Source organism: Microcaecilia unicolor, chromosome 4 (assembly GCF_901765095.1).
Source record: "Microcaecilia unicolor chromosome 4, aMicUni1.1, whole genome shotgun sequence".
NCBI lineage: Eukaryota > Metazoa > Chordata > Amphibia > Gymnophiona > Siphonopidae > Microcaecilia > Microcaecilia unicolor.
The window spans coordinates 82,116,014-82,132,659 of record NC_044034.1 but is presented as its reverse complement, the minus strand read 5'-3'; the positions used below and the strand labels follow the sequence as shown (position 1 = coordinate 82,132,659).

The 16,646-nt window shown below is 43.9% G+C and overlaps 1 protein-coding gene across 1 annotated transcript in view; it reads right to left on the bottom strand.

Annotated features, from left to right (window-relative positions):
* NBEA (neurobeachin) overlaps positions 1-16,646 on the bottom strand; it is a 1,994,973-nt gene that overhangs the window by 133,972 nt on the left and 1,844,355 nt on the right. The window contains 1 exon segment of the mRNA XM_030200381.1: positions 12,748-12,915. Coding sequence (XP_030056241.1) covers positions 12,748-12,915 — 168 coding nt within the window.

The following is a 16,646-nucleotide window of genomic DNA, read 5'->3' as shown; positions in this document are numbered from 1 at the left end:
AGGGAGATGAAATTGCTGTAGATGACTTGACTCGATAGGATCTAGAGGTAATAAAGCCTTTAATCCATTTTATAACATTGCCACCAATTCCCAACTTATCCAGAAGTCTAGTAAGAATACAATGGTCGACCATGTAAAATGCTCCAGACATATCAAACTGTAAAAGGAGTATGCTATTTCCGAAAGATATTTCTTGTTTAAATTTGGATATTAAAGTAAGCAATACCGTTTCTGTACTATGGGAAGGACGGAAACCCGATTGAGATTTATGAAGGATGGAGAATTTATGTATATACTCATTGACTTGAGAGGTCACTCTGTTTTCCATTAATTTAGTTAATAGGGGGATGGAAGCCACTGGTCGGTAGTTGGTAACATCACTTATAGGTTTCTTGGAGTCTTTGGGTATAGGCTTTGGGACTAGGCTTTGGTGTGCCAGAAGTTTCTCAAACAGGGCCTCCTAATGTTTCTGGGTTCTCTTCTGCATTTGAGCACAAAGACAACAGTGAGAAGACTTATGGTCAGGCCCCAGACAGGATAGGTACACATTATGAGGATCAGTCATGGGCATGGTCTTAGCACAATCTGTGCACTTCTTAAACCAAGTGAAAGGTTTCTGGGACATCACAGGGAAAATAGCCACAGCAAAACCGAATAGCTCAACTGCACAAACTTTTGTTTTTTTTGGAAAAACAAAGACCTATCCAGGTGCTTAGGTCTATGGAGGCCACGAGCTGCAGAAAAAGAAAGAAACTTTAAAAAGGCTGAAAATACTAAAAATTAAAGGGGAACTAACTAAAAGAAAATGAAATGGGTCCCATGCCACTCCTGATTACAAATGGAGAAGCAGGAAGGCCAGAGCAAAGTCTGTGAAGAAAACCATGCGACAATAGAGAAGACACATCTTCACTGCTCGGTGGACAAAATGAAACTGAGGGTCTTGTGTAAGTTGGGCAGCTGGGAAGGTACACGCACATGTGCGGTTAGATCTACTACTACTACTTATCATTTCGATAACGCTATGAGACGTTCGCAGCACTGTACACATTATGGGCTATATTCTATATAAGGCACCTGAAAATTGGCGCTGAAAAACACCTTGGCATATTCTATAAACTCTAACTTTGGGCGTGGTTTATAGAATGCGCCTAGAGTCCTTACGTGCGCCTAAATCTAGTTATGGAAATTTTTGCCAAGTAAAAAATGGTGTAAATACCAGCGCATAAGTGAGGCGTGGTGCAGGGATATTCTATAACCAAGCGCATAATTTTTTTAAGGTCCATGATCCACTCATTTCATGTCCATGGCCACGCCCCCTTTTTGGCATACCTTAGAATTTACGCACACCACTTTATAGAACATACCTAGCAAGTTGTGCCCGTAAATTCTAATTAAAGCCAATTAGTGCCAATAATTGCCTGTTAAGTTGCAACTATCAGTGCTGATTGACTTGTTAACTAATTAAATTGCATGCACAAATACAGAATATGCCTGGATTTGCATGCACAATTTTCGCCACGCTATATAGAATCTGGGGGTATATGCAGGTACTTTCTCTGTCCATACTAGGCTCACAATCTAAGGTGTTTTTTGTACATGAAGCAATGGAAGATTAAGTGACTTGAGCAGGGCCTGCTAAAGGCTTCTGGAAAGTTAGTGTACACTGGGCAATGACTGTACTGGGTTCTGTGGATGATGTTACCTACATGTGAGGACATATTGTCCTGCTTGTCCTCGGAGAATAAAGCGAAGATACTTACCTGTAGCAGGTATTCTCCGAGGACAGCAGGCTGATTGTTCTCACATGTGGGTCGACGTCCGCGGCGGCCCAGGAATCGGCAAAAAAGTTTGTAAGCAAAATAAAATCTAAGTCTTTCAAGAGAGTTCCGTCGCGTGGACAGCGCGAACCGAGCATGCGCGAACGACTTCCTGCCCGCCGCACGAGTGTGTCTCTTCAGTTTAATCAGAAAGCATATAAACAAGAAAACAACAATAATAACTCTAAAGGGGAGGAAGGCGGGTTTGTGAGAACAATCAGCCTGCTGTCCTCGGAGAATACCTGCTACAGGTAAGTATCTTCGCTTTCTATGAGGACAAGCAAGCTGCTTGTTCTCACATGTGGGGTATCCCTAGCAACCAGGCTCACTCAAAACAATGAACATTGGTCATTTGGGCCTCGCAACGGTGAGGACATAACATAGATTGACCTGAAACCAAAATCAACTAACTAAGAGTGCAGCCTGGAAAAGAATCAAAATGGGTCTAGGGGGGTGGAGTTGGATTCTAAACCCCGAACAGATTCTGCAGCACTGACTACCCAAACCGACTGTCGCGTCGGATATCCTGCTGAAGGCAGTAGTGAGATGTGAATGTGTGGACTGATGACCACATTGCAGCCTTGCAATTCTCTTCAATGGAGGCCGCCTTTAAGTGGGCCACTGACTCAGCCATGGCTCTAACGTTATGAGCCGTGACATGACCCTGTAGAGTAAGCTCAGCCTGTGCATAAGTGAAGGAAATGCAATCTGCTAGCCAATTGGAGATTGTACGTTTTCCGATGGCGACTCCCCTCCTGTTGGGATCGAAAGACACAAACAACTGAGCGGACTGTCTGAAGGGCTGTGTCCGCTCCAAGTAAAAGGCCAATGCTCTCTTGCAGTCCAAGGTATGCAAACTGCTTTCGCCAGGGCGGGTATGAGGACGGGGAAAAAATGTTGGCAAGACAACTGACTGGTTCAGATGGAATTCCGACACCACCTTAGGCTGGAACTTAGGGTGCATGCGGAGGACTACTCTATTATGATGGAACTTGATATAAGGTGCATGCACCATCAAGGCCTGAAGCTCACTGACCCTACAAGCTGAAGTAACAGCCACCAAGAAAATGACCTTCCAGGTCAAGTACTTTAGATGGCAGGAATTCAGTGGCTGAAAAGGAGGCTTCATCAGCTGGGTGAGAATGACGTTGAGATCCCATGACACTGGTGGAGGTTTGACTGAGGGCTTTGACAAAAGCAAATCTCTCATGAAGCGAACAGAGATAGGCTTACATTCTACATGGCGATGATAAGCACTAATCGCACTAAGGTGAACTCTTACGGAGTTGGTCTTGAGACCAGACTCTGACAAGTGTAGAAAGTATTCAAGCAGGGTCTGTGTAGGACAAGAAAGAGGATCTAGGGCCTTGCTGTCACACCAGATGGCAAACCTCCTCCATTTGAAAGAGTAACACCTCTTGGTGGAATCCTCTGCAAGCAAGCAAGACTCGAGAGACACCCTCTGAAAGACCTAAGGAGGCGAATTCTAAGCTCTCAATATCCAGGCCGTGAAAGCCAGGGACTGGAGGTTGGGATGTAGAAGCAACCCCTCATTCTGGGTGAAGAGGGTTGAAAAACATTCCAATCTCCACGATTCCTCGGAGGACAACTCCAGAAGAAGAGGGAACCAAATCTAACGCGGCCAGAAAGGAGCTATCAGAATCATGGTTCCGCAGTCTTGTTTGAGTTTCAGCAAAGTCTTCCCTATTAGAGGTATGGGAGGATACACATACAGAAGGCCTGTTCCCCAATGCAGGAGAAAGGCATCTGACGCTAGTCTGTCGTGGGCCTGAAGCCTGGAACAGAACTGAGGGACTTTGCGATTGATCTGAGTGGCAAAAAGATCCACCGAGGGGGTGCCCCATGCTCGGAAGATCTTGCGGACTACACCCACGTTCAGTGACCACTCGTGAGGTTGCATTACCTTGTTCAGTCGGTCGGCCAGACTGTTGTTTACGCCTGCTAGATAAGTGGCTTGGAGAAACATGCCGAAACGGCGTGCCCAAAGCCACATCTGGATGGCTTCCTGACACAGAGGGCGAGATCCGGTGCCCCCTGCTTGTTGGTGTAATACATGGCAACCTGATTGTCTGTCTGAATCAATATGACTTGGTTGGACAGCCAGTCTCTGAAAGCCTTTAGAGCGTTCCAGATCGCTCGCAATTCCACGAGATTGATCTGAAGACCTTTTTCCTGACAGGACCAAGCTCCTTGAGTGTGAAGTCCATCTATATGAGCTCCCCACCCCAGGAGGGATGCATCCGTCATCAGCATTTTTTGTGGCTGAGGAATTTGGAACGGACGCCCCAAGATCAAATTGGATCAAATCGTCCACCACTGCAAGGAATTCTGAAAGTCGGTGGACAGTTGAATCACATCCTCTAAACTCCCCGCAGCTTGATACCACTGGGAAGCTAGGGTCCATTGAGCTGATCTCATGTGTAGATGTGCCATGGGAGTCACGTGAACTGTGGAGGCCATGTGTCCCAGAAGTCTCAACATCTGCCGAGCAGTGATCTGTTGAGATGTGTATAGAAAAAGAATGGAAAACTACAGAAGGCTTGTAAAAAGCTGAGAGAATGACCTTACAAAGGAATGTGCTGATCAGTGGAAGGCTGAACAGTGCAGAAACAAGAGAAAAACAAACCTTACCTTAAGAACAGATAATGTCTGGGGTCTGCTGATTTGTGGTTAGAGCAAAGGGCAAGGGAAAAGATAAGGGAAAATAGCTGAGAATAGCTTAAGTTAGAGACATGCTGTGTATATAAGGAAGATAGGAAACACTGTCAGCAAGCAACTTCATTTCTGTATTGAGAAAGCAACTTCATCTCTGTATTTGATGAGATTGCTCCAGCTTACTTGCTTCCTATGTAGATATTCTCTACATAGCCCTGTCATGGCATTGACAGTTGAATAAAAAGAAAAATTTTTACTGTATCTTTTGTATGCTTATTATTATTTTATCCAATTGAACTCACAATTTGAACAAATTGGTGCCCCGTGTGAGGAGTCAGCGGCAGGACTGCTGACAAGTTATCTGTTTTTGGTTGATTAATCAACGGTGCATCGGTCTTACGATACTGATCAGCTCGTGAGAGGTGCTCTGCAATCTTCTGATTCGTAGACGGGGACTGCTTGGTTTTTTGTGAGAAAAGCAGGACCCCCGATGCCTGTTTCGGTGATTGACTAACAACGCCCCGGTCTTGCAATACTGGCCAGCTTGTGAGAGTAGGTCAGAAAGTTTTAAGGAAAAACTTCACACACAAGACTTGAAAAGATCCAATCTACGTCGGACCATTTGAAATAAAAGAACTCACCCATACTGCTGCACGATTAAGTGATCATACTACCTGTGTACATTTATCCGACATAAGACGTGTCATTGGTACTGAGTGATTGAAAAGGCACTCATCTGGAGTATTGTCGTGGTACATTTTATGGTTAATGAATGATGTTTGGACCTACACACCAGCCACATCACTGACACGGCAATGAGGTAGTGGGAAGTTGGACAATAAAAACCCCACCGTACAACTAGACAACAAGATAAACCACCCGTGGAAAAGCATGTCTAAGAGAGAGTACCATTAGAGAACAGTGTTTAATAATAAATAAAGAAAACACTTATTGTACATTTACTATGTTCCGCTCAGGATTTGAAAGTTTTTCAGAAACCACAAACAATTTGTTTAATAACAAGAAATAAGGAGACTATTGAAAGTAATGAGTTCCTGAAAAGGCGAAATGAGAGCTTAATAAATGACTGACTGGACATTTACCTTCAGCTAATAAATTTCTGAATAGGATAGCACACCCATTGTTAGTAGTGTTATTAGTTAGTATAGTATAGTACTAGTAATATGTTTTCTAACTTGTAGAAAATGGAAAAGGAAAGAAATAAAAATTAATAATATGCACAACATGACAAACGTAATGTACAGTAGAGTACAACAAAGGGAAGTGTAGAAAGGAAAGGTAATATGCTTAAAACTTCTAACCACAAATGCAGTAAAGGAAGGACGAGGAATAAAAACACTTGAAAGAAAATGTTCTTTAGCTATGACGGCCTAGGGAAATAGAGTGAAGAGACATACCACATCTAAACCTAGCTCAAACACGCTAATAGAACTATAGTGTTGTGAACACTGTAAAACAGTGTTCAAGGGAGGTTTGTATAGAAAAAGAATGGAAAACTACAGAAGGCTTGTAAAAAGCTGAGAGAATGACCTTACAAAGGAATGTGCTGATCAGTGGAAGGCTGAACAGTGCAGAAACAAGAGAAAAACAAACCTTACCTTAAGAACAGATAATGTCTGGGGTCTGCTGATTTGTGGTTAGAGCAAAGGGCAAGGGAAAAGATAAGGGAAAATAGCTGAGAATAGCTTAAGTTAGAGACATGCTGTGTATATAAGGAAGATAGGAAACACTGTCAGCAAGCAACTTCATTTCTGTATTGAGAAAGCAACTTCATCTCTGTATTTGATGAGATTGCTCCAGCTTACTTGCTTCCTATGTAGATATTCTCTACATAGCCCTGTCATGGCATTGACAGTTGAATAAAAAGAAAAATTTTTACTGTATCTTTTGTATGCTTATTATTATTTTATCCAATTGAACTCACAATTTGAACAGATGCTCGAACCAAGGACACTAGGGACAGGAGGTTGTCTGCCCTCGCCTCGGGAAGATAAGCTCGAGCTGTCTTTATGTTCAACAGTGCTCCAATGAATTCCAATTTTTGAACTGGGGTGAGATGGGACTTGGAGTAATTGATCACAAACCCCAGTAGTTCTAGCAACTGAAAGGTCATTTGCATGGACTGTAGAGCGCCCACCTCTGAGGTGCTCTTCACCAGCCAATCATCGAGATAAGGGAACTCATGCACTCCCAGTCTGCATAGCGACGCTGTGACTACAACCAGGCACTTTGTAAACACCCTGGGCGCAGACACCAAACCAAAGGGCAGCACACAGTACTGAAAGTGCTGTGTTCCTAGCCGAAATCGAAGATACCTCCTGTAAGCTGGAAGTATCGAGATGTGTGTGTAAGCATCCTTTAAGTCCAGAGAGAATAGCCAATCGTTCTCTTGAATCATGGGAAGAAGGGTGCCCAGGGAAACCATCCTGAACTTTTCACAAACCAGATATTTGTTCATGGCCCTTAGGTGTAGGATGGGATGCATCCCCCCTGTTTTCTTTTGCACAAGGAAGTATCTGGAATCCTAGCCCTTCTTCCCCTGGTGGAACAGGTTCGACCACTATGGCCTTTAGAAGGGCGGAGAGTTCCTCTGCAAGTACCTGCCTGTGCTGGGAGCTGTAAGAATGAGCTCCTGGTGGGCAATTTAGATGTTTGGATTCCAGATTGAGGGTGTATCCTAACTGGACTATTTGAAGAACCTACCAGTCGAGGTTATGAGAGGCCACCTTTGGTGAAAAAACATCAACCTCCCCCCTACCGGCAAGTCGTCCGGTACGGACACTTTTACAGAGGCTATGCTGATCTGGAGCCAGTCAAAAGCCCATCCATTGCTTTTGCTGGGGAGCAGAGTGGGCCTTAGACGCACGCTGTTGACGAGAACGAGCGCGGTGGGGCTGAGCCTGGGCAGGCTGCTGAGAAGCATGAGTGTACCTACGCCTAGAGTAGGAATAGGGAGCACTTCTCTTCCCTCCAAAAAAACCCCTAGATGTGGAAGCTGTAGCAGAAGACGCCTGGTGGGAGAGAGAATCCATTATGCTTCTTGATCTGATCAACGAAATCCTCTACTTTTTCACCAAAAAGATTATCCCCCCGGCAAGGAACATCCGTCATTCGCTGCTGAACAGAATGATCCAGGTCAGAGACACGCAGTCATGACAGTCTGCGCATCACTATACCCTGAGCAGCGACCCTGGATGCTACATCAAAAGTGTCAAACATACCCCTGGCCAGGAACTTTCGACACGCCTTCTGCTGCCTGACCACCTGGCGAAAAGGCTTGGCCAACTCTGTAGGGAGTGCATCCATCAAGTCCGACAGTTGCTGTATCAAGTTCCGCAAGTGGACGCTCGTGAAGAGCTGGTAAGACTGGATCTTGGCGGCGAGCATGGCAGCCTGATACGTCTTTCTCCCAAAAGAGTCAAGAGCCCTAGCTTCTCTGCCTGGGGGTGCCGAAGCATAGTCTCTAGTACTCCTAGCTCTCTTGAGAGCGGAATCCACCACCATAGAATTGTGAGGTAATTGGGACCTCATCAATCCAGGTTCACCGTGGATCCAATATTGGGATTCAGCTTTCTTGGGAATCACAGGGTCAGACAGATTGGCGGACCAGTTTCGCATAAGGACTTCCTTCAGTACCTTATGCAGAGGGACTGTCACAGCCTCTTTAGGTTAAGAATAATAATCTAGGACCTTGAGCATCTCAGTCCTGGGTTCATCCTCAACCTCCACCGGGAAAGGAATAGCCGTAGCCATTTCCTGGACAAAGGAGGAAAAAGACAGACTTTCGGGTGGAGATAATCTTCTTTCCAGTGGAGGGGAAGGGTAAGAAGAAATCCCAAAGGACTCATCAGAAGAGAAGTACCTGGGATCTTCCTCTGATTCCCATGAGCACTCCTGCTCAGTGTCGAATACAACCTGTGTCAAGGTACTCTGACACTGGACCTGTCTTGACTCCGAGGAATGATGGCCTCTGTGGACAGTCGGAGACCTCACCACAGGAGAAGGGCCAGACACCGCTGCAGCAGATGGTACAGAAGGCGCAAGCACCTCCGACACCGAAGCTGATTGTCGCAGTAAACCTTCCAGAAGTTCTGGAAATAAGGCCCGGATGCGCTCGAGAGCCGCCATCGGAGAAGGCTGCGGGGCTGGTGGAACAGCCGGTGTCAGAATCCATGGAGGTTTGACAGCAGGTACCCGGCCGCCAGGAGACCGACGCATCGGCACCTCCTGTATCGAGGGGGGGGGGCGGTCCTCTCGGCGCCGATGCTTCTCGGGTGCCAACTCTCTCGATGCCCTGGAGCGCCTGGTACTGTGCGTCGAAGGAGAACGATGATGGTGCTTCTTAGCCTTCACTTGACGCCCGCCGAGACTCCTCGGTACCGATGAAGAGACCATAGAATCCTCACTTCTCCTTGGGGCCAGGTCCGATGAAGGTCGGTCCCGGGGGGCCTGCATAACAGGAGGCCTCGAGGCAGGTGGAGACACACTCGATGCCTCACTGCTCCAAGCATGAGTTGGTCTCTCAGCAGCCATTACCTCTCTCCTCGACGTCGATGCTCTTGTCGATGTCGACGACCTCAGTACCATTATCGACGTCGAAGTACCGGACCAGGCCCCAAAAATCATCTCTCATTGGGCCTCTCAAGACGCTTGGGTCCGTTTCTTCATACGAAGGCACAGACTACAAGCGGCTGGGCTATGGTCGGGCCCGAGGCACTGGATACACCAGGCGTGGGTATCTGTACCTGAGATGGTCCGGTTGCACCGAGTACACTGTTTGAAGCTTCTGGGTGTCTTCAATGTAATGGAAGAAAAAATGGCTTTGGCGAAATCAAACGACGCGATTGTGCCAAGAAAGAAAAAACACAAAAAAGGGAAAAGGATGGTCGCATCAAAAAAGAAAGGAAACTTTAACAGGGAAAAAAGTAAAAGAAAGTTCAGGAAACTATCCTATTAAACAGATCAAAAAAGAAAAGAAGTGAAAGCCAAACTCGAAATCACTGAAGTCCTTCCCGGGCCTGAGAGAAGAGCGATCAGAAAAAACGAACCGCACCTCACTGCGGAGAACAAAGAACTGAAGAGACACACTTGTGCAGTGGGCGGGAAGTCGTTCACGCTGTCCGCGCGACGGAACTCTCTCGAAAGACTTTGATTTTATTTTGCTTGCAGAATATTTTGACGTTTCCTGGGCCGCCGCAGACATCGACCCACATGTGAGAACAAGCAGCCTGCTTGTCCTCGGAGAAAACTTATTTTTTCTTAGAATCCTCCCAATTGAGATGTTTCTTGGATGCCAAAGGTGTTCCTTAAGATAATCAATATATTAACTCTAAATTTCAGACTGTGAGAATTTGGAGTGGGGTTTCCTAATTTTCCCCTTTTTATCTATCTTCCTATGGTTGTGGTTTCTTGGCCTCCTTAATTGTGTACTGTGCTTAGATAGATTTCCTAGTAATTTTGATTTTGAGAAAATAAGTACATAAGTGTTGCCATACTGGGAAAGACCGAAGGTCCATCAAGCCCAGTATCCTGTTTCCAACAATGGCCAAACCAGGTTACAAGTACCTGGCAAGATCCCAAAACAGTACAATATATTTTATGCTGCTTATCCTAGAAATAAGCAGCGGATTTTCCCCAAGTCCATCTTAATAATGGCTTATGGACTTTTCTTTTAGGGAGCTATCCAAACTTTTTTTAAACCCTGCTAAGCTAACTTCTTCCACTACATTCTCTGGCAACGAATTCCAGAGTTTAATTATATGTTGAGTGAAGTTTTCTCCAATTTGTTTTAAATTTACTACTTTATAGCTTCATTGCATAGCCCCTAGTCGTAGTATTTTTGGAAACAGTAAACAAGCAATTCACGTCTACCCACTCCACTCCACTCATTATTTTATAGACCTCTATCGTATCTCCCCTCAGCTGTCTTTTCTCCGCTCTCAAGACAAATCCCTCCTTTCAGTACCCTTCTCCACCACCCCCAACTCTAGGCTCCGCCCTTTCTGCCTCGCCTCACCCCATGCTTGGAACAAACTCCCTGAGCCCATGCGCCAGGCCCCCTCCCTACCCATCTTCAAATCATTGCTCAAAGCCCACCTCTTCAATGTCGCTTTCGGCACCTAATCACCACACCTCTACTCAGGAAATCTAGACTACCCCAACTTGACATTTCGTCCTTTAGATTGTAAGCTCTTCTGAGCAGGGACCGTCCTTAGTTATTAATTTGTACAGTGCTGCGTAACCCTAGTAGCGCTCTAGAAATGTTAAGTAGTAGTAGCTGTCTTTTCTCTGCTTTTTATGTTCAAAGTAAATCTTTCATGTATAATTTTTTTGAAAATCAATACAAAAAATTTCTTCCAGGATCAACATTTTTAGGCTTTTCTTAGATTCTTTCTCCTCGGCTATGCCTGTTATGATAGTAATTACATATTTTAATTTAATAGTGGCATATTCTTTGAACCTATCAGCATCATTAACTTCATTTCAGAGATGATTCCAACAGAGCCTAGTGTGGCCAAAACATTGTATCAATCAAAGCATATACACTACCCTTATCTTGGGCTTCAAAAAAGAAAGGAAGACAATATAATAGCTAAAACATACACTTCCCTCTCAGCTTCTAGGTTGAGTCTCACTATATTATTCCTGCAATGATAGCAAGGCTCTTCAATTCTGTAGTACTAGGCACCACCTGAAAAGTCTTACTATCAAATTATTTCAACCAAAGAGCAGATCCAAGCAACTCTCGCAGTCGTTGATGGGGGCTGTCCTAACCACTAAAGCAATATGAAACAGAACAGCCCTAAGCTAGGGGTTCACCCACTTGTGTTCTTGACTGTTTTCTGGAAAAGGCAGTGCTGCTTATCTGTAACAGGTGCTTTCCAGATTTATTTATTTATTACATTTGTACCTCGCGCTTTCCCACACATGGCAGGCTTAATGCGGCTTACATAGTAACAATATGAAGAATTACAAATAAGGCATGTGATCCCATTCACCTCCCCAAAAGTTATCTCTTTCCTTTTACAGCTTTAGAACTAACTGAGGAGCTGAAACTGCTTAACATGTACTCTGGACTTTGCAATAAGAGGCCGATGCATAAAGCTTACCGAGTTTGCAACGTTTGTTTTATTAAGCGAGTAATGCACAAGGGTTTTTCTATGGTTCTAATGTGTGCCATTAGCAAATGAATCACAGTGAGATCATTAGTATTATAGTGAGCATACCGTACGATGCACAGAAAGGAGTGCCTAGCTTTAACAGACTAGGTTTTATGGCAGCTCTGGAGCTGTCGGAGAGAAGGGAAACACAGGCAGCTGCAAAGTCTTCCTGCCTGTGCTCCTCATCTTGCTGATCTCTCCCCATAAAAAAATTCCTGGTAGTCCAGTGGACCCTCTCCCAACCGTCTTGCGAAGGGTGGGCCCAGAGACAGGAGGTGTTGCTCCTGCCCCCCTGCCTCCAACATTTTAAGACGTGGGGAGGAAAGGAGTGAGGGGAGGGGAAGAGGGTCACTAGTGTTGGGTACCACGGAACCACTAGGGGTTTTTTTTGGGCCGGAGGGGTGAGGGAGGTTGAGAAGGGGTTCACTGGACTACCAGAGATTTTTGATTTGGGGGGATGGGTTGCGGGGGGGGGGGCACCGAGGTGGAGGTAGGGGAAGGAGATCCACTGGACCACCAGGGGTTTTGTGAAAGGGGAGGGATATTACTAGGCCAGCGTGGAGTTGTTTGAGTTGCGCTTGGGGGGGGGGGGGGGCTCTCGAACTCCCCCCCATGCAACTCAAAAAACTCCATGGTGATCTAATGTGAAATACATTTGACAGCTTCAAGTTGCAAACAGCGACCGATGCACAAAAGGGGATCCGTGCATCTAATTTGCATGCCATCCCCTTTGTGCATTGGTCACTGTTTGCGACTTGTTGACTTCTCGCAGGGCTGCCATATTTAATGGGGCTCTTTGTGCACTGGGAGAGCAGTTCCACCCTGATGCCATTAGATCAAATCACCCCACTTGTGTGCCTTATCAATCCTCCTGTCTACAGAAAAAAACTGTTATTGATAAGCAACGTCGCTTTGTTTGGAATCAAGTAAGAGTCTGCCAATGCCTTAAGGAACTATTTTTCTTAAAAATAAATAAACAAACAAACAACCCCCTCCCCCCCACAAAAACCCCCTCTGGAGACAGAATTTAGTTAGACTATATTTTTGAGGACAAAATAGCAATATTTACCTACCTCTTTAAGTATATGGTCAGTGATACTATCCAAGTTCACTGAGCCTTCATAAGTTAGATAGTGAAAGACATTAAGTGCACGAACTGCTTCTGGCCCTCGTTGCTTGTATCCAAAGATAAGGTCAATCCACTGGTGAAGCTGGCAAGAGACAAACTCACTTTCCAGGGCCTGAAGATAACATAAAATAGAGGAGAGAAAAATTACTTTTCACTTTTGTTAAAACAATGGGGGAGATATTCAGTCAGCAGTGGTAAGCGATTTTTTTGCTGCAAGCAGAAATATACCCAGATGTTCAATGCCTGGCAATGTCCAGGTACCAGCATTGAATATTCTAGTATGTGTTGGCTTTTCCTATTTATGCAGTCCTATTTGTCCAGTTAACTTATCCAGTTAAGGGCTAAATATTGGCACTTAACCAGATAATGCTGACTCCGCCCCCAGATCGCCCCAAGATAGCCAGTTTCTGTTTAAAGGGTTAGAGGGGATATCCAGCCACAATATCCAGATAAGTGCCACTGAATATCCCTGGATAGCTAGTTGATTGACATTTAACTGGGTAGAAGCCTCTCCTACCTGGTTAAAAGGTTTTGAATATTGGGTCCTAAAGTAAATCTTGCTAATCTTTGAGATTCTGCTAGGTACTTGTGACCTGGATTGGCCAATGGTCTAGATAGTCCAACAGTCTGATGGCTATTCTTATGTTCTTATGAATTCACACTTCACTGAGGTCAACCAGTTGAAAACTAGCAGACTGAAGTGCATGCTTCAGCTGTATGCACTTATTCCAGTGTGATAGTGGGAAGTCAAACTCATGGCAGAGCACCTCAAAAGCTTTTAATTATGAACCAACACATAGTTGTGCTAGCATTCACAGTCCTTGATCAGACCAAGAACTCCAGAAATAAAAAAGTTCCCCCGCTATACATATAAATACATATAAATTTCCTAAAGAAAAAGGAAAAATTCTACTCACCCCAATACCCAAAGATACAAAGAAAAGCGCAAGCGAAATAACCAATTACAGACCAGTAGCATCCATACCACTTATAACCAAAATAACCGAAGGAATGGTAACTAAACAACTAACAAACTATCTAAACAAACACTCAATACTGCATGATACCCAATCAGGATTCCGGTCGAATCACAGCACAGAAACAGTACTAATCACCCTTATGACCAAATTTAAACAAATGATTGCAACTGGCAACAATATACTCCTACTACAATTTGACATGTCAAGTGCCTTCGACATGGTTGACCACGGAATCCTATTACACATACTTGAATATTTTGGCATTGGAGGAAATGTCCTAAACTGGTTCAAGGGGTTCCTAACCCAGCGGTCATATCAAGTCACATCGAATTCAGCCACGTCTACTACATGGACACCTGAATGTGGAGTACCACAAGGATCACCCCTCTCACCAACTATTTTCAACCTAATGATGATCCCCTTGGCAAAACTCCTATCAAACCATAACCTCAACCTATATATACACGCCGATGATGTAACAATATACATCCCTTTCAAACAAGACATTAAAGAAATCTTCACTGAAATCAACCAAAGTCTACACATCATGAACAACTGGGCAGATGCATTTCGCCTGAAACAAAATGCAGAAAAAACTCAATGCCTGATACTCACTTCCCAGTACAACACAAATGAATTCACCGCCATAAACACACCAAAACTAAACCTTCCAATCTCAGAAACGTTAAAAATCCTTGGAGTAACTATCGACCGCCACCTAACACTTGAAACTCATGCAAACAACACAACCAAAAGATGTTCTACTGCATGTGGAAACTGAAAAGAATAAGACCATTCTTCCCAAGATCCGTCTTTTGCAGCCTAGTGCAATCCCTCGTACTCAGCCATCTGGATTACTGCAACTCACTATACACAGGCTGCAAAGAGCAAATACTGAGAAAACTCCAAACAGCCCAGAATACAGCAGCCAGACTCATCTTCGGAAAACCAAAATATGAAAGTGCAAAACCATTACGAGAGAAGCTACACTGGCTCCCACTCAAGGAATGCATTACTTTTAAAGTATGCACATTAGTCCACAAAATCATTCACGGTGAAGCCCCAGCCTACATGTCTGATTTAATAGACTTACCACCCAGAAACGCTAAAAGATCATCCCGAACCTTCCTCAACCTCCACTTCCCTAATTGCAAGGGCTTGAAATACAAGGCGCTGCACGCGTCAACCTTTTCTTACATGAGCACACAATTCTGGAATTCAATGCCGCGCCACCTGAAAACGATTTACGAGCAAACCACCTTCCGCAAACTAATGAAGACCCATCTTTTTGAGAAAATTTACGGAAAGAACCAAAACACATAAAGCCCACACTCACTGTTCAATAATGCATCATTACAGCCACTCTGAATTTCTCATCCCCCGTAATCTCACCACACTCATACCTTTACTCACAGAAAATGTATGCCAAATGCTTTCTTGTCATTATATATTGCCCCTTTTAGTTTCCCCTTGTTTCCTTTCCAATGTTTCAATGCTCTTTTTCATTGTTATATTCCTTAATGATACTGACTTTGTCTCGCATAACTCCCCACAATGTAATCCATAACCGAGTTGTAACAAACTGTATTTCCATTTTTCACAACATATTGTAAGCCACACTGAACCTGCAAAAAGGTGGGAAAATGTGGGATACAAATGCAATAAATAAATAAATAAATAAATGCATTAAACCAAATTGGCTGCTTATAAGAAACCACATCTTGAGATTCAAAATCCAATTCAAAACATCTAAATGCCTGAACAGTGGCTTGCATAGCTAAATTTCCCATATTTATTGAAGATAGTTGCATACCTGGAAGATATTTCAGGGGAATGCCTTTAATAAAAGATCTTCCATGGTGAGCCACAGTGGTTGACCCTCCAAGCCTTCTCCCTACCACTAAGCCCCCCACTGCAAAATAAGTATATATTTTTTGACTTGTCTGGAAGTATTTTTTTAATTTGCCTTTATAAAATATGTGTAACAGATGTGCCTATGTGCCTCCCCTGCCTAGGTGCCCTACTATACAATTACTCTCCCCCAATATAAATTATTAGGGGATCCAAGGAATTTGGGTATAATTTCCCATTCACCCACTTCATCTCTGGTCCTCTTATGATGCTAATCTTCCTCTGGACATCCATTTGAACCCCACCATCTGTTTAAGCCTCAGCACATGCCTAGGCAGTGAGCCAGGAAAATAGAGAACAAAAAAACATTAGTCAAAGTGGACTTAGTAGAAGCGCACATCTCTGAAGATACCTCTTTTTGGGCATTGTTTGATAAACCAAACATGCTTTTCTTTCTGATCTCATCACTCAATGTTAGTAAGAATACCAAAATCACTAATAAGGGACATCATTACACATGGATTTTTTTGTGCATCTATCGCTTCCATTGTCTTTCATCCAGTCTCAATGAAGGGAATTTAAAAAAGAAATTATGAGATTCAGCCCCTATACTCAAAGCAAGGGCAAAAATGTATCTAATTGTCCTACGCTACCTATACAGGGCTTGGGTGGACTTTGGAAGAATGAGAGTAGGAATCATATGTTACTTGTTTAGTGACAATATTCAGTTGCTATGTGGGAGATTCTATAAAGTAGACCCTAACATTTATGTACCAATTACAATATGTAAATGTTTAGAACACTAGTACAAATGTATCTAAATGCACATGCTGGATATGCACCTAAGAGTTATTTTGTAACTATCTGTATAACTTCAATAGTGCATAGGTTGTTGAAGGGATTACACTTAGGCAGAAACTAGGGACCACATGGGCAGAACACAAAGTTATCTGTGTAACTTATAGAATATTATATGTTGTGTATGTATCTATGGAACACTGATGCACACATT